Source organism: Cibotium barometz, chromosome 17 (assembly GCF_041138505.1).
Source record: "Cibotium barometz isolate CiBa-2024 chromosome 17, ASM4113850v1, whole genome shotgun sequence".
NCBI lineage: Eukaryota > Viridiplantae > Streptophyta > Polypodiopsida > Cyatheales > Cibotiaceae > Cibotium > Cibotium barometz.
This window is the reverse complement of record NC_141062.1, coordinates 20,697,195-20,715,191: the sequence shown is the minus strand read 5'-3', so window position 1 is coordinate 20,715,191 and position 17,997 is coordinate 20,697,195. Positions and strand designations below refer to the sequence as shown.

The following is a 17,997-nucleotide window of genomic DNA, read 5'->3' as shown; positions in this document are numbered from 1 at the left end:
CTCTCTTTCTTTCTCTCTAAAATGCAATAAAAAAAGGATAATCACCTAAGCTTATCCACCAGTGGAAAAAAAGAACGTGAACATCTTGTCCTAACCCTTTTTTCATAACTAGGCTCTAATTACCCAAAAAGTCCTAATTAATTAAACTAGCTCATTTCCTAAGAGTCGTCTAGTCCTAGGGACCCTAATACCAAACAAGGGCATTTCATAGTAGCAAAAATATTTAGTCCATGATTTGGGCAAGAAATGAGTACTACTAAGGATTAATGTATACATAAAAGATACTCAAACTCAAATTTATATTAGTCTTGTAAGATTACTTTTGTAGCTTTTTAAGAGTTTTAGAAAAAATTCATTTCTTTTCTATGATATTGTCTCAAAGAAATTCCTAGCGAGGAAATACTCTCAACATAAGATATTAGTGGAAAAAATATGTATCAAGTGTAAAAAATTTTAAAAACATAGTTCTTCATCGTCGTGATTATTTGTACGAAAGTTATAATTTTAAAAGTTTACGTTCAAAATACCTTAAATAGTATTTTGAGCTCTACAAATGCAATTAAAAAAACTAACTATATGAATATAAGCCATGTACCTTTTATCAATAAAAGACGCGCGTTTTATACAAGTCTCCTTGAAGATAAGGTTATTAATATATTTTTATACTATTTTAGTAAGTTTAAAAATGTTTTTTTGTCCAAAACTTTTACGATAGGCAAATGCTTCCTCCACAAGCGCTCTCAAGTAGTTTCAAGGAAATTTTAAGTATTTTTTTTAAAAAAAATCATAAATGGGCCTTGAGTCGATTATTTTGTGGCTCAAATATAAGACTTGATAAGCCAAGTAAATATTTTATACCTCCATTGAGCTTACATGGCACAAAAGAGAAATCCAAATCATGTTGTCCAAGAAGACAACCCATTCCTTGGAAACCAGAGTGTTAACAACAATTCAGCACATTGTAATTCGCACGGGGTGGCCATATGATGCAAGTAAGAATCTCAGGCTTCTCAGCACTCTGTGTTTAGAAGTTTCCTTGGAAAAAAGAAAAGAAAAAAAACGTTGAGTCAGTGAATTTTCTTCGAAAATTCTAAAAAACATAGACTTTCGAGAGAAGAGACACGATGATGTGGAGGAGGAGTCGTGAGCCCACCTAATTAGAATGGGAGTCAGTGAATTTTCTTCGAAAATTCCTTAAAAAAAGACAGACTTTCGAGAGAGAAGAGACACGATGATGTGAAAAAGGAGTCGTGAGCCGACCTAATTATTGATGGTGATCGACCCGACCGCTTATTAAAAAGAAGGGCATCATCGGTAGCCTTCTCACACACATAATTTACTCGCCTCTCTACACATCATCATCATCTTCTGTAGCCTCTCAAAATATCACCAGTTCAAGTTCCACTTCATAGCATTCATTCTCTATGGAGCCTAGCGAAACATACGACTGGGTCCCTGCCTGCTCTTTCCAGCCCATGCTGCATCCCGAGTACGAGATCATCAAAGCGGAGTGCGACCCCTGGATCCTGGCCACTGCGGCGCCCGCTTCCCCTGAAGCTGCCCAGTTCCTTCGTGACTGCTTGCTTCCTTTCTTCTGCAGCGTCAGCTATGCCCAATGCGCAGCGCAGCGGTTAGTTCCGATCACCAAGTTGGTGAGCTGGTTCTTCCTCACTGACACCGATGATGACAATCTCTCTATTCGTGGCTGTGCCACTGATCATGTCTGGCAACCACGCCGCAACCTCATCCTCGCATGCTTTGCTGGCCAAACCCTCGATCTTCACCTCTCAGCTGCTGCGGACAGCACCGTAGAAGCAGTCTCGGAAACCCGCAATATCCAAAAAGGGCTTGCTGCCCTGCATGACATCTGGAAGGACATCTCCAGAGACATGCCTCTCAAAATGCAGTCTCGCTTCCTGCAGGCCACCAGACGCTACGTTGATGCCAACATGATCCAAGCTCGATTCCGGAGCACTGGGCGCGTTCCAGGTGTCGACGAGTACGTCAAAGTGATACGCCGGCCCGCTTCGTTAGTTCCGTCATGCCTCATCCTGCTGGAATACGGCCTCCACATCGAGCTGGACGAGGAGACGCTAGAAAGCGAGCTGCTGCTGCAGCTGCACGACGCAGTGGTGGATCATGTCGCGCTGTACAATGATCTGTTCTCTTTTGAAGCTGAGGTGAGCCATGGGGACTACTTCAACCTGCCATCTGTGATCTTCCGGGCACGCGAGGCCGCGCCAGGGTTCACTTTTGCGGACGCGGTGTGGGAGGCTGTGCGCATGGTGGAGGAGGTGGACAAGCTGAGTGCGCAGCTGATGGCCGAGGCCCAGAAGTCAAGCCTCGTAGAGAAGCCTGGAGTGGAAGCCTACCTGCGGGGGCTGGGACTATTAATGGCAGGCAACGTGGAATGGTCTTACCAGACAGCCCGCTACTCGCACACCTGCTCCCCACAAGGCGTCGTGCTTCCGCTGTGCTGCAGAGCAGGTGGCCTCTCCTCCATCTTAAGAAAAAGAAGTTGCCTATTCAACTGAATGATTCTTCTCAGATCTATTTGGCTTTGCAGTAAGCTGCTCTGATTAATAATGAGACGTCCCCTTATCAATTTTAGCAATGGGTGGGCTAATGCAAGGCATGTTTTAACTAAAGCTGCACTCGCTAAAGCTAATAAAGCAAGGATTTTATCCAAAAATGCATTTCTGTTGTTGACTCTAAAGTTTTCTTCTCCTCACTTAAAATTAAGATATATAAGGATGCTATTTCCTCTTTTTTGGATCTTTGTTGTTTTGCTCACAAACCTTGATCAAATGGCTAGGTATCTGCTGAATTTCTTTCTTTGGTTCTACCATTGGCCGTCGTCGTGAGAGGATGTATGTAATGAGAGATGGATTAATGAAGATAGGTTGCTTGGATTTGTTCCTTGTATAGTTAGCCAGGAGGAGGTTAGTTGGGTAGAGAGAGCTTCTACTAAGGAGAAGTGTTCTGTTGCTCTGAAGAGCATCCATGGGTAGGGAAAAGTCCCCTTGCTAGGATGGGCTTTCTTTTGAGTTTTCTTTTTCACTTCTTATTGAAACATCAAATATTTCCAGAAGATAATGAGATGCCAGTGGACCGTAGTCGAGCAAAAGCAATGTTGCACGCGATTTGCATGGACTACAACACACACCATGCTTGTCCAAATGATTGTATTCTTTATCGACAAGAATATAACAACGCATTACAATGTCCTCATTATGGTACATCGAGATATAGACAAAATGTGCAAGGAGAAAGGGTACCAGCAAAAGTTTTACGACACTTTCCCATGATCCCTCGGATGAAAACAATGTTCAAGTGTAAATCCATTGCAGGATTGATAACTTGGCACTGTAAACACTAGGTCCACGGATGGTGTTATGCATGTGCCAATAGATTCCCCTGCATGGAAGCACATTAAAGAGAAGTGGGTAGCCTTTCAGGAGGAGGCTCGCCATATTCGACTCGGACTAGCCATGGATGAAGTGAATCCATTTGGTCTATGAAGTTCATCATGGAGTACATGGCCTGTTTGTCTAGTTAACTATAATCTTCCACCATGGCTAGCGATAAAAAAAGGACATCTTTTATTGTCTTTGATAGTTCCTGGAAAGTACAAGGTGAAGAACATGGATGTGTATTTAGTCCCTTTAGTTGAGGAGCTTCGTGTTCTATGGGAGGGCATTGAAGTTCATGATATTTCCAAGAGGTTTGGACAACGTGCACTAACATTGAGAGGAATACTTATGTGGACTATGCATGATTGGCCTGGCTATGGAGAGTGCTCAAGTAATACTGTAGCTTGTTAACATATTAAGTCACAATTATCATCCAAACTTACCTGCTATACAATCTTTTTTGATGTTCTATAGGGCTTTCAGTGTCAGGGTATAATGGATGTCCATTATGCGGGCCGCAACTTGAGGCTCGATACTCAAAATCTATGAAGAAGATAGTATGCGAGGGCCACAAGAAGTATCTCCCAGTGGACCATCCTTTGCATGAGGGATTTATAGAGAGGTCTCCTTGCATATGGTAGAGCAGTGATTGGAGGACCTTATGAGAGCTGGATCCAACCTATACACCTCCAGGAATGAAGCGTCTATCCATTTTCATCAACTTCCATACTAGAATTACCTTTTAGTGAACCATCTTCTTGACCCAATGCACATTTTCAAGAATATAGCCGAGGTGCTTCGAAAAACCATCACAGGAGCAAAGGAGAGCAAGGCACAACGAGATGATTTACAAGAGGTTCAATTCATGCACCACTTATGGGCCCAAAATAGAGCAGATGGAAAGGTGAAGCTACCAAAAGCACCTTGGGTCATGACAAAGGATGAGCAACGGTGTGTAAAGAAGTGCATTCGTGAGTTTCGTACCCCTATAGGATGCATGTATTTCTTGAAGGGAGCATTTACAAAGGACAATGAGCTTAGTGGCTTGAAGAGTCATGATTGGCACATATTCTTGCAATTCATCTTCCTATAGCCATCAAGGATTGCCTCAACGATGACATTAGAGCAACAATTTACAAAATTGGTGCAGTGGTACGTTGGATATCAAGGAAAGAGATTAGTAGAGACACATTGGCTGAGAAATACTTTCCAACAAGTATTTTAACCATTTAATTGCACTTGCTAGTTCATGTGGTTGATGAAATTGTTGTGGCTGGGGTTGTCCATAGCCGATGGATGTTTTTGTTAGAGAGATTTATGAAGAAACTTAAAGGATTTGTTCATCAAAGAGCTCGTCCCTGAAGGTAGTATGGCAGTGGGATGTCTTGTTCAAGAATCATTTGTATATATAACTCAATTTCTTAGTACGTCTGATCCCGATATGCCAAGATTATGGACACAAGAAGAAGATGATTGACTAGTTGGGGAAGAACCACAAGGGAAGGGCCTTGTGAGCAACCTATCTTCATTAATTCATGTGCTATGTTACATGTACTTTGAATTACCCCCTAGGCACCACACCGCCCTTTAAAAATTTGAATAGCTAACCCTAGAGAGAGAGAGAGAGAGAGAGTTTTGGCTAGTTTAAGAGAAATAGAGAGAGTTAGAGAGCATAGGAGAGTTTGAGAGAGTTAAAGAGAGAATGACTGAGTGTGTGTGTGTGTGTGTGTGAGAGAGAGAGAGAGAGAGAGAGAGAGAGAGAGACTATTACGAGATATTATATATATATCTGTGCAACATATCTTGTATATCTTCAAGGAACTCCTTGATAGATTGTAGCTTCTCCTTCTATAGCCCTACGGCTATAGGAGACTACATCAGCAGCTGGAAACCATGCATCAACATGAATGGACTAAATCTAGACGCCGAATGTTTTGAACTGTTATAAGCAAACTCTAAATGCGACAGATACTCCTCATAATTGGATTGGCTTTTGCTAACATATGCTCGAAGCATATCTTCGAACACTTGGTTACTCTTTTCTGTCTGACAACTACGGATGGTGTGTCGTACTCATACTCAGAGTAGTTTCTAAACTTTTGAAGAATTCACTCCGAAAGTGGATATTGAATTTCCTATCTTAATCAGAGACTATATCTATGGGCAGGCCATATAGTTTGTAGAGATGCTCGATAAACAAACTAGCTAACTCAGGTGTTTTGACCGTCTTCTTAATAGCTATAAACTTGACCATCTTGGTCAATCTGTCAACCACTACCCAAACCGAATCATTTCCTTGATTCATTCGCGTTGGACGAGTGATGAAATCCATGGAAATACTCTCCCATTTCCCTCTAGGAATATCCAATGGTTGTAGTAAACCTCCAACCTTGAGGCGCTCATGCTTATTGACCTTGGATGTCCTTGAACAAACTAGGCTAGTAAAATTGTCCTTTGGCTAGTGCATAGGCAAATAACCTAGCAAGGGACCCCCTAGAGATGTCAATCTTTTCCTCATCAATGTCATCAGTTTCAGAGGATACACTCCGTATTTCTCCTCGTCAAAGAGATTGTTGGTGGAGTGGTCATACTCATCATCATTGGCCTTTGAGGGCTGATGGCCCCCAAATTAAGTGTCGTCCATCGCTAGGATGGACCTACGGGGTCATCTTCGGACAAGGCAATGTCGTGAGCTATGTCAACACAGGAGTCTATTTGGGCTCTCGCAAGCTCAAAGGCAATAATCCTATCTCAATCCAGCGGGAAGAGATAGCTTGACTCATGCAGTCAAGTTCGGCCCTGGTAGGCCTGAAACGAAGGAAAGCATCCCAAAGAAACCCTCTAAACCACCACACAGTTGGTGACCTACCCTCGCTCATGATTGGAATCTAGATTTTACTAGGTCTTGTTCTTTTTATTTATATTTTGTGTAGATAGTGAAATAAATGCAGAAAAGAATGATAAATAATAAATAAAAATAGTGCAAGTTGATGGAAAGTAGTCACCCAATCCCGTAGAGTGTGCAGGCTATTGAACTTGGCAAAATCCATGGTGAAGCTTTGCGGTGTCGTTGGGGCAAGCTCCTAGGTTCTGTAGCGAGAGTACTCAAAGGGACGACCTGCGCACTATGGTGCGGTCACGCGATCGATGTCGATATCGAGGAAAAGGAGCACCCCGGCACGATGCACTATTGTGGGGAGGTGCAACACCAACGCGGTGCAAGATGGAGAGAATCTGGCTATTATAGCTGCGGGTGGCCGTCGACTCGTGGATGACGACTGTGCAGCCCCTCCATAGCAAGCAAATGAATGAGTTTACTATCCTCGCGCTGGCTGGGGGTATGCGTCATTTTTGTTGACGTCGACGTTGTTGCCATTTATTGAGTTTGGCATAGCTGCTTTTGTCCTTGCCCGCCTTGCCTTGCCCGCTGTTGTCGCACGCAGCCCTCTTTAGTATGCCGGCCAGCCTTGGTGCTACCTAAGAGGTCTGCACCTCTCCCGCGTAGATTGTGCTGTAGAGAGCAAACGAGAGAGACAGAGTATGGTGCCCTTTTTATCCCCTGAGTATGGTTGCAGTTAAGAGCAGGTAAGAGAGAGATAAGATGGTGGCAGCGGTTGAGGTGCATGAGCATGCTCCCTCCTTCCTCCTCCTCCTCCACTCAAGCTTCCATCATTCCTCTCCCCCTTGTCGTGCTGCTCCACAAACAAAAAAAGATAAGGTCCTTCCAATGATTGGACCCCAAATGATTAAGGTGGGTCCAACCCCTGTTCACGCGGGTTGGTACCTCGCTCTGATACCAATGTTATACTCACGTAACTGGTGTGGAAACGACACTTGTGGAGGAGGAGATGAGGCTATGGATCACCATCCAGCTTGAGAGAGAATGGGGATAGCATCCCCATTGTCGAGAATGTATAAGGGTCTTCCTGCCCACACATGCCCAGCTGCCCATGGATCTCTATCCCATGCGCCCTCACTCCTGAACCCTAGCTCGCTTGCCGTCCACGCTCCTGTGGATGGGCTCGAGCCTCCTATAGCTGCTATGAGCTACGTAACACAAGGATGTGAAGGGAGTGTCCAAACAAAGGGCCTTATGTGTATAGCCAAACCTTCATAGAAAAGATCAAAGGGGAGCTTAATAAGCTCATAGATACAAATTTGATTATTGAAATTGAGCATACTGAATCGGTGTCTCCCATTGTAGTTGTACCCAAAAAGAATGGCAAACTTTTTCTTTGCGAGAACTTGAGAAAGGTCAATGCATCTACCCTCTCCCTCTCATAGATCATGTGCTCAAATGAGTAGTAGGTAAGGCAGAATATAGCTTTTTAGATGCTTTTTCCTGCGATAGCCATGTCTCAATACACCCTGTAGATTGGCACAAGACATCATTCACCATTGAGTGGGAAGCATTTGCTTACAAGGTTATGCCTTTTGGCTTGACTAATGCTCATGTAACTTTTCAAAGATTGATGTGTCATGCTTTCAAGGAATACCTTAGGGTTTTTCTTGAAATCTTCATGGATGCCTTGTGCATACACTGAACTAAGTGCGTTAAGCATATAGTCACTTGAAAAAAAATCTTTCAAAAGTGCCACCTTTATTGCATATGTCTAAACTTTGAGAAATGCAAATTCATGGTAAGTCCGGCCAAGATATTAGGACATATTGTGTCCCGAAATGGCATTACAACGGTGACTAATGCATACACTCGACTAAGTATATAGCCTACTTTAAAAAAATCTTTCAAAAGTGTCGCCTTTATTGAATCTATCCTTTTAGTGTGGGCTGGCTATTTTGGATTTCTTACCGAGGAAATTGTTTGAACGTAACAATTGACATTACAAAGCTGAGTGTGAGAGGAGAGAGAGGGGAGGCCACAAGGGGAATTTTTCACGTTAAAATGACAATGAATTTCAATTGCTTGTAGATGGATTATTGTTTGCACTCCTCTCTTTAGAATTAAGAAGAGAGAGAGACTTGAGCAAGTGTCCAAGAAGACACCCAATTCCTTGGAAACCAAAGTGTTAAAAATAATTCAGCGTTGATTGTAATTCGCAAGCAAGAGTCTCAGGCTTCTCAGCATAGCAAACTGTACTATGTGTTTAGAGGCTTCTAAGTTTCCTTGAAAATTCCCAAAAAAAAAAACGTTGAGTCAATGAATTTTCTTTGAAAATTCTAAAACACATTGACTTTCGAGAGAAGAGACACGATGATGATGTGGAGAAGGAGTCGTGAAATGTTGTAGTGAGGGTACTATAGTTGGCTGGAACAACTGGTGTATTTGTTATGGAGGAGACACTATTAAATTACCACTTTCCTTTCTCTTTCTCTCACTTGTTTCCTTTGTCTTTCTCTCACTTGTTTCCTCCTCGTCTCGCATTCTCACTATGCAGTTATCAAGCTTCTCTATCTTATGTGGTGCTTGATGTGATGAGAATTTTGTCAGTTCTTCTTCTTCTTCTGGTTAATTTAGAAGCAACGCAATCTTCAAACTATTATTTCTCTCTAGAAACTCTACACAAAGAAGCAAATTTGAAGCACCCTCTCTTTCTTTCTCTCTAAAATGCAATAAAAAAAGGATAATCACCTAAGCTTATCCACCAGTGGAAAAAAAGAACGTGAACATCTTGTCCTAACCCTTTTTTCATAACTAGGCTCTAATTACCCAAAAAGTCCTAATTAATTAAACTAGCTCATTTCCTAAGAGTCGTCTAGTCCTAGGGACCCTAATACCAAACAAGGGCATTTCATAGTAGCAAAAATATTTAGTCCATGATTTGGGCAAGAAATGAGTACTACTAAGGATTAATGTATACATAAAAGATACTCAAACTCAAATTTATATTAGTCTTGTAAGATTACTTTTGTAGCTTTTTAAGAGTTTTAGAAAAAATTCATTTCTTTTCTATGATATTGTCTCAAAGAAATTCCTAGCGAGGAAATACTCTCAACATAAGATATTAGTGGAAAAAATATGTATCAAGTGTAAAAAATTTTAAAAACATAGTTCTTCATCGTCGTGATTATTTGTACGAAAGTTATAATTTTAAAAGTTTACGTTCAAAATACCTTAAATAGTATTTTGAGCTCTACAAATGCAATTAAAAAAACTAACTATATGAATATAAGCCATGTACCTTTTATCAATAAAAGACGCGCGTTTTATACAAGTCTCCTTGAAGATAAGGTTATTAATATATTTTTATACTATTTTAGTAAGTTTAAAAATGTTTTTTTTTCCAAAACTTTTACGATAGGCAAATGCTTCCTCCACAAGCGCTCTCAAGTAGTTTCAAGGAAATTTTAAGTATTTTTTTAAAAAAAAATCATAAATGGGCCTTGAGTCGATTATTTTGTGGCTCAAATATAAGACTTGATAAGCCAAGTAAATATTTTATACCTCCATTGAGCTTACATGGCACAAAAGAGAAATCCAAATCATGTTGTCCAAGAAGACAACCCATTCCTTGGAAACCAGAGTGTTAACAACAATTCAGCACATTGTAATTCGCACGGGGTGGCCATATGATGCAAGTAAGAATCTCAGGCTTCTCAGCACTCTGTGTTTAGAAGTTTCCTTGGAAAAAAGAAAAGAAAAAAAACGTTGAGTCAGTGAATTTTCTTCGAAAATTCTAAAAAACATAGACTTTCGAGAGAAGAGACACGATGATGTGGAGGAGGAGTCGTGAGCCCACCTAATTAGAATGGGAGTCAGTGAATTTTCTTCGAAAATTCCTTAAAAAAAGACAGACTTTCGAGAGAGAAGAGACACGATGATGTGAAAAAGGAGTCGTGAGCCGACCTAATTATTGATGGTGATCGACCCGACCGCTTATTAAAAAGAAGGGCATCATCGGTAGCCTTCTCACACACATAATTTACTCGCCTCTCTACACATCATCATCATCTTCTGTAGCCTCTCAAAATATCACCAGTTCAAGTTCCACTTCATAGCATTCATTCTCTATGGAGCCTAGCGAAACATACGACTGGGTCCCTGCCTGCTCTTTCCAGCCCATGCTGCATCCCGAGTACGAGATCATCAAAGCGGAGTGCGACCCCTGGATCCTGGCCACTGCGGCGCCCGCTTCCCCTGAAGCTGCCCAGTTCCTTCGTGACTGCTTGCTTCCTTTCTTCTGCAGCGTCAGCTATGCCCAATGCGCAGCGCAGCGGTTAGTTCCGATCACCAAGTTGGTGAGCTGGTTCTTCCTCACTGACACCGATGATGACAATCTCTCTATTCGTGGCTGTGCCACTGATCATGTCTGGCAACCACGCCGCAACCTCATCCTCGCATGCTTTGCTGGCCAAACCCTCGATCTTCACCTCTCAGCTGCTGCGGACAGCACCGTAGAAGCAGTCTCGGAAACCCGCAATATCCAAAAAGGGCTTGCTGCCCTGCATGACATCTGGAAGGACATCTCCAGAGACATGCCTCTCAAAATGCAGTCTCGCTTCCTGCAGGCCACCAGACGCTACGTTGATGCCAACATGATCCAAGCTCGATTCCGGAGCACTGGGCGCGTTCCAGGTGTCGACGAGTACGTCAAAGTGATACGCCGGCCCGCTTCGTTAGTTCCGTCATGCCTCATCCTGTTGGAATACGGCCTCCACATCGAGCTGGACGAGGAGACGCTAGAAAGCGAGCTGCTGCTGCAGCTGCACGACGCAGTGGTGGATCATGTAGCGCTGTACAATGATCTGTTCTCTTTTGAAGCTGAGGTGAGCCATGGGGACTACTTCAACCTGCCATCTGTGATCTTCCGGGCACGCGAGGCCGCGCCAGGGTTCACTTTTGCGGACGCGGTGTGGGAGGCTGTGCGCATGGTGGAGGAGGTGGACAAGCTGAGTGCGCAGCTGATGGCCGAGGCCCAGAAGTCAAGCCTCGTAGAGAAGCCTGGAGTGGAAGCCTACCTGCGGGGGCTGGGACTATTAATGGCAGGCAACGTGAAATGGTCTTACCAGACAGCCCGCTACTCGCACACCTGCTCCCCACAAGGCGTCGTGCTTCCGCTGTGCTGCAGAGCAGGTGGCCTCTCCTCCATCTTAAGAAAAAGAAGTTGCCTATTCAACTGAATGATTCTTCTCAGATCTATTTGGCTTTGCAGTAAGCTGCTCTGATTAATAATGAGACGTCCCCTTATCAATTTTAGCAATGGGTGGGCTAATGCAAGGCATGTTTTAACTAAAGCTGCACTCGCTAAAGCTAATAAAGCAAGGATTTTATCCAAAAATGCATTTCTGTTGTTGACTCTAAAGTTTTCTTCTCCTCACTTAAAATTAAGATATATAAGGATGCTATTTCCTCTTTTTTGGATCTTTGTTGTTTTGCTCACAAACCTTGATCAAATGGCTAGGTATCTGCTGAATTTCTTTCTTTGGTTCTACCATTGGCCGTCGTCGTGAGAGGATGTATGTAATGAGAGATGGATTAATGAAGATAGGTTGCTTGGATTTGTTCCTTGTATAGTTAGCCAGGAGGAGGTTAGTTGGGTAGAGAGATCTTCTACTAAGGAGAAGTGTTCTGTTGCTCTGAAGAGCATCCATGGGTAGGGAAAAGTCCCCTTGCTAGGATGGGCTTTCTTTTGAGTTTTCTTTTTCACTTCTTATTGAAACATCAAATATTTCCAGAAGATAATGAGATGCCAGTGGACCGTAGTCGAGCAAAAGCAATGTTGCACGCGATTTGCATGGACTACAACACACACCATGCTTGTCCAAATGATTGTATTCTTTATCGACAAGAATATAACAACGCATTACAATGTCCTCATTATGGTACATCGAGATATAGACAAAATGTGCAAGGAGAAAGGGTACCAGCAAAAGTTCTACGACACTTTCCCATGATCCCTCGGATTAAAACAATGTTCAAGTGTAAATCCATTGCAGGATTGATAACTTGGCACTGTAAACACTAGGTCCACGGATGGTGTTATGCATGTGCCAATAGATTCCCCTGCATGGAAGCACATTGAAGAGAAGTGGGTAGCCTTTCAGGAGGAGGCTCGCCATATTCGACTCGGACTAGCCATGGATGAAGTGAATCCATTTGGTCTATGAAGTTCATCATGGAGTACATGGCCTGTTTGTCTAGTTAACTATAATCTTCCACCATGGCTAGCGATAAAAAAAGGACATCTTTTATCGTCTTTGATAGTTCCTGGAAAGTACAAGGTGAAGAACATGGATGTGTATTTAGTCCCTTTAGTTGAGGAGCTTCGTGTTCTATGGGAGGGCATTGAAGTTCATGATATTTCCAAGAGGTTTGGACAACGTGCACTAACATTGAGAGGAATACTTATGTGGACTATGCATGATTGGCCTGGCTATGGAGAGTGCTCAAGTAATACTGTAGCTTGTTAACATATTAAGTCACAATTATCATCCAAACTTACCTGCTATACAATCTTTTTTGATGTTCTATAGGGCTTTCAGTGTCAGGGTATAATGGATGTCCATTATGCGGGCCGCAACTTGAGGCTCGATACTCAAAATCTATGAAGAAGATAGTATGCGAGGGCCACAAGAAGTATCTCCCAGTGGACCATCCTTTGCATGAGGGATTTATAGGGAGGTCTCCTTGCATATGGTAGAGCAGTGATTGGAGGACCTTATGAGAGCTGGATCCAACCTATACACCTCCAGGAATGAAGCGTCTATCCATTTTCATCAACTTCCATACTAGAATTACCTTTTAGTGAACCATCTTCTTGACCCAATGCACATTTTCAAGAATATAGCCGAGGTGCTTCGAAAAACCATCACAGGAGCAAAGGAGAGCAAGGCACAACGAGATGATTTACAAGAGGTTCAATTCATGCACCACTTATGGGCCCAAAATAGAGCAGATGGAAAGGTGAAGCTACCAAAAGCACCTTGGGTCATGACAAAGGATGAGCAACGGTGTGTAAAGAAGTGCATTCGTGAGTTTCGTACCCCTATAGGATGCATGTATTTCTTGAAGGGAGCATTTACAAAGGACAATGAGCTTAGTGGCTTGAAGAGTCATGATTGGCACATATTCTTGCAATTCATCTTCCTATAGCCATCAAGGATTGCCTCAACGATGACATTAGAGCAACAATTTACAAAATTGGTGCAGTGGTACGTTGGATATCAAGGAAAGAGATTAGTAGAGACACATTGGCTGAGAAATACTTTCCAACAAGTATTTTAACCATTCAATTGCACTTGCTAGTTCATGTGGTTGATGAAATTGTTGTGGCTGGGGTTGTCCATAGCCGATGGATGTTTTTGTTAGAGAGATTTATGAAGAAACTTAAAGGATTTGTTCATCAAAGAGCTCGTCCCTGAAGGTAGTATGGCAGTGGGATGTCTTGTTCAAGAATCATTTGTATATATAACTCAATTTCTTAGTACGTCTGATCCCGATATGCCAAGATTATGGACACAAGAAGAAGATGATTGACTAGTTGGGGAAGAACCACAAGGGAAGGGCCTTGTGAGCAACCTATCTTCATTAATTCATGTGCTATGTTACATGTACTTTGAATTACCCCCTAGGCACCACACCGCCCTTTAAAAATTTGAATAGCTAACCCTAGAGAGAGAGAGAGAGAGAGAGTTTTGGCTAGTTTAAGAGAAATAGAGAGAGTTAGAGAGCATAGGAGAGTTTGAGAGAGTTAAAGAGAGAATGACTGAGTGTGTGTGTGTGTGTGAGAGAGAGAGAGAGAGAGAGAGAGAGAGAGAGAGACTATTACGAGATATTATATATATATCTGTGCAACATATCTTGTATATCTTCAAGGAACTCCTTGATAGATTGTAGCTTCTCCTTCTATAGCCCTACGGCTATAGGAGACTACATCAGCAGCTGGAAACCATGCATCAACATGAATGGACTAAATCTAGACGCCGAATGTTTTGAACTGTTATAAGCAAACTCTAAATGCGACAGATACTCCTCATAATTGGATTGGCTTTTGCTAACATATGCTCGAAGCATATCTTCGAACACTTGGTTACTCTTTTCTGTCTGACAACTACGGATGGTGTGTCGTACTCATACTCAGAGTAGTTTCTAAACTTTTGAAGAATTCACTCCGAAAGTGGATATTGAATTTCCTATCTTAATCAGAGACTATATCTATGGGCAGGCCATCTAGTTTGTAGAGATGCTCGATAAACAAACTAGCTAACTCAGGTGTTTTGACCGTCTTCTTAATAGCTATAAACTTGACCATCTTGGTCAATCTGTCAACCACTACCCAAACCGAATCATTTCCTTGATTCATTCGCGTTGGACGAGTGATGAAATCCATGGAAATACTCTCCCATTTCCCTCTAGGAATATCCAATGGTTGTAGTAAACCTCCAACCTTGAGGCGCTCATGCTTATTGACCTTGGATGTCCTTGAACAAACTAGGCTAGTAAAATTGTCCTTTGGCTAGTGCATAGGCAAATAACCTAGCAAGGGACCCCCTAGAGATGTCAATCTTTTCCTCATCAATGTCATCAGTTTCAGAGGATACACTCCGTATTTCTCCTCGTCAAAGAGATTGTTGGTGGAGTGGTCATACTCATCATCATTGGCCTTTGAGGGCTGATGGCCCCCAAATTAAGTGTCGTCCATCGCTAGGATGGACCTACGGGGTCATCTTCGGACAAGGCAATGTCGTGAGCTATGTCAACACAGGAGTCTATTTGGGCTCTCGCAAGCTCAAAGGCAATAATCCTATCTCAATCCAGCGGGAAGAGATAGCTTGACTCATGCAGTCAAGTTCGGCCCTGGTAGGCCTGAAACGAAGGAAAGCATCCCAAAGAAACCCTCTAAACCACCACACAGTTGGTGACCTACCCTCGCTCATGATTGGAATCTAGATTTTACTAGGTCTTGTTCTTTTTATTTATATTTTGTGTAGATAGTGAAATAAATGCAGAAAAGAATGATAAATAATAAATAAAAATAGTGCAAGTTGATGGAAAGTAGTCACCCAATCCCGTAGAGTGTGCAGGCTATTGAACTTGGCAAAATCCATGGTGAAGCTTTGCGGTGTCGTTGGGGCAAGCTCCTAGGTTCTGTAGCGAGAGTACTCAAAGGGACGACCTGCGCACTATGGTGCGGTCACGCGATCGATGTCGATATCGAGGAAAAGGAGCACCCCGGCACGACGCACTATTGTGGGGAGGTGCAACACCAACGCGGTGCAAGATGGAGAGAATCTGGCTATTATAGCTGCGGGTGGCCGTCGACTCGTGGCTGACGACTGTGCAGCCCCTCCATAGCAAGCAAATGAATGAGTTTACTATCCTCGCGCTGGCTGGGGGTATGCGTCATTTTTGTTGACGTCGACGTTGTTGCCATTTATTGAGTTTGGCATAGCTGCTTTTGTCCTTGCCCGCCTTGCCTTGCCCGCTGTTGTCGCACGCAGCCCTCTTTAGTATGCCGGCCAGCCTTGGTGCTACCTAAGAGGTCTGCACCTCTCCCGCGTAGATTGTGCTGTAGAGAGCAAACGAGAGAGACAGAGTATGGTGCCCTTTTTATCCCCTGAGTATGGTTGCAGTTAAGAGCAGGTAAGAGAGAGATAAGATGGTGGCAGCGGTTGAGGTGCATGAGCGTGCTCCCTCCTTCCTCCTCCTCCTCCACTCAAGCTTCCATCATTCCTCTCCCCCTTGTCGTGCTGCTCCACAAACAAAAAAAGATAAGGTCCTTCCAATGATTGGACCCCAAATGATTAAGGTGGGTCCAACCCCTGTTCACGCGGGTTGGTACCTCGCTCTGATACCAATGTTATACTCACGTAACTGGTGTGGAAACGACACTTGTGGAGGAGGAGATGAGGCTATGGATCACCATCCAGCTTGAGAGAGAATGGGGATAGCATCCCCATTGTCGAGAATGTATAAGGGTCTTCCTGCCCACACATGCCCAGCTGCCCATGGATCTCTATCCCATGCGCCCTCACTCCTGAACCCTAGCTCGCTTGCCGTCCACGCTCCTGTGGATGGGCTCGAGCCTCCTATAGCTGCTATGAGCTACGTAACACAAGGATGTGAAGGGAGTGTCCAAACAAAGGGCCTTATGTGTATAGCCAAACCTTCATAGAAAAGATCAAAGGGGAGCTTAATAAGCTCATAGATACAAATTTGATTATTGAAATTGAGCATACTGAATCGGTGTCTCCCATTGTAGTTGTACCCAAAAAGAATGGCAAACTTTTTCTTTGCGAGAACTTGAGAAAGGTCAATGCATCTACCCTCTCCCTCTCATAGATCATGTGCTCAAATGAGTAGTAGGTAAGGCAGAATATAGCTTTTTAGATGCTTTTTCCTGCGATAGCCATGTCTCAATACACCCTGTAGATTGGCACAAGACATCATTCACCATTGAGTGGGAAGCATTTGCTTACAAGGTTATGCCTTTTGGCTTGACTAATGCTCATGTAACTTTTCAAAGATTGATGTGTCATGCTTTCAAGGAATACCTTAGGGTTTTTCTTGAAATCTTCATGGATGCCTTGTGCATACACTGAACTAAGTGCGTTAAGCATATAGCTCACTTGAAAATAAATCTTTCAAAAGTGCCACCTTTATTGCATATGTCTAAACTTTGAGAAATGCAAATTCATGGTAAGCCCGGCCAAGATATTAGGACATATTGTGTCCCGAAATGGCATTACAACGGTGACTAATGCATACACTCGACTAAGTATATAGCCTACTTTAAAAAAATCTTTCAAAAGTGTCGCCTTTATTGAATCTATCCTTTTAGTGTGGGCTGGCTATTTTGGATTTCTTACCGAGGAAATTGTTTGAACGTAACAATTGACATTACAAAGCTGAGTGTGAGAGGAGAGAGAGGGGAGGCCACAAGGGGAATTTTTCACGTTAAAATGACAATGAATTTCAATTGCTTGTAGATGGATTATTGTTTGCACTCCTCTCTTTAGAATTAAGAAGAGAGAGAGACTTGAGCAAGTGTCCAAGAAGACACCCAATTCCTTGGAAACCAAAGTGTTAAAAATAATTCAGCGTTGATTGTAATTCGCAAGCAAGAGTCTCAGGCTTCTCAGCATAGCAAACTGTACTATGTGTTTAGAGGCTTCTAAGTTTCCTTGAAAATTCCCAAAAAAAAAAACGTTGAGTCAATGAATTTTCTTTGAAAATTCTAAAACACATTGACTTTCGAGAGAAGAGACACGATGATGATGTGGAGAAGGAGTCGTGAAATGTTGTAGTGAGGGTACTATAGTTGGCTGGAACAACTGGTGTATTTGTTATGGAGGAGACACTATTAAATTACCACTTTCCTTTCTCTTTCTCTCACTTGTTTCCTTTGTCTTTCTCTCACTTGTTTCCTCCTCTTCTCGCATTCTCACTATGCAGTTATCAAGCTTCTCTATCTTATGTGGTGCTTGATGTGATGAGAATTTTGTCAGTTCTTCTTCTTCTTCTGGTTAATTTAGAAGCAACGCAATCTTCAAACTATTATTTCTCTCTAGAAACTCTACACAAAGAAGCAAATTTGAAGCACCCTCTCTTTCTTTCTCTCTAAAATGCAATAAAAAAAGGATAATCACCTAAGCTTATCCACCAGTGGAAAAAAAGAACGTGAAC

At 42.7% G+C, this 17,997-nt stretch overlaps 2 protein-coding genes across 2 annotated transcripts; both read left to right on the top strand.

Annotated features, from left to right (window-relative positions):
• The first annotated feature begins 1,424 nt into the window (after nt 1-1,424).
• Nucleotides 1,425-2,534, top strand: LOC147629767 (microbial Terpene synthase-like protein 13). The gene has a single exon (XM_086810982.1). The coding sequence runs from the start codon at nt 1,425-1,427 to the stop codon at nt 2,532-2,534; it is 1,110 nt and encodes a 369-aa protein (XP_086667108.1).
• A 7,848-nt stretch (nt 2,535-10,382) lies between these two features.
• Nucleotides 10,383-11,492, top strand: LOC147629766 (microbial Terpene synthase-like protein 13). The gene has a single exon (XM_086810981.1). It carries the CDS (start codon nt 10,383-10,385, stop codon nt 11,490-11,492), a length of 1,110 nt encoding a protein of 369 aa, XP_086667107.1.
• Nucleotides 11,493-17,997: the final 6,505 nt, after the last annotated feature.

Coding starts and splice junctions, on each gene's coding strand:
- LOC147629767 (XM_086810982.1), top strand. CDS start 1,425: ATGGAGCCTAGCGAAACATACGACTGGGTCCCTGCCTGCTCTTTCCAG.
- LOC147629766 (XM_086810981.1), top strand. CDS start 10,383: ATGGAGCCTAGCGAAACATACGACTGGGTCCCTGCCTGCTCTTTCCAG.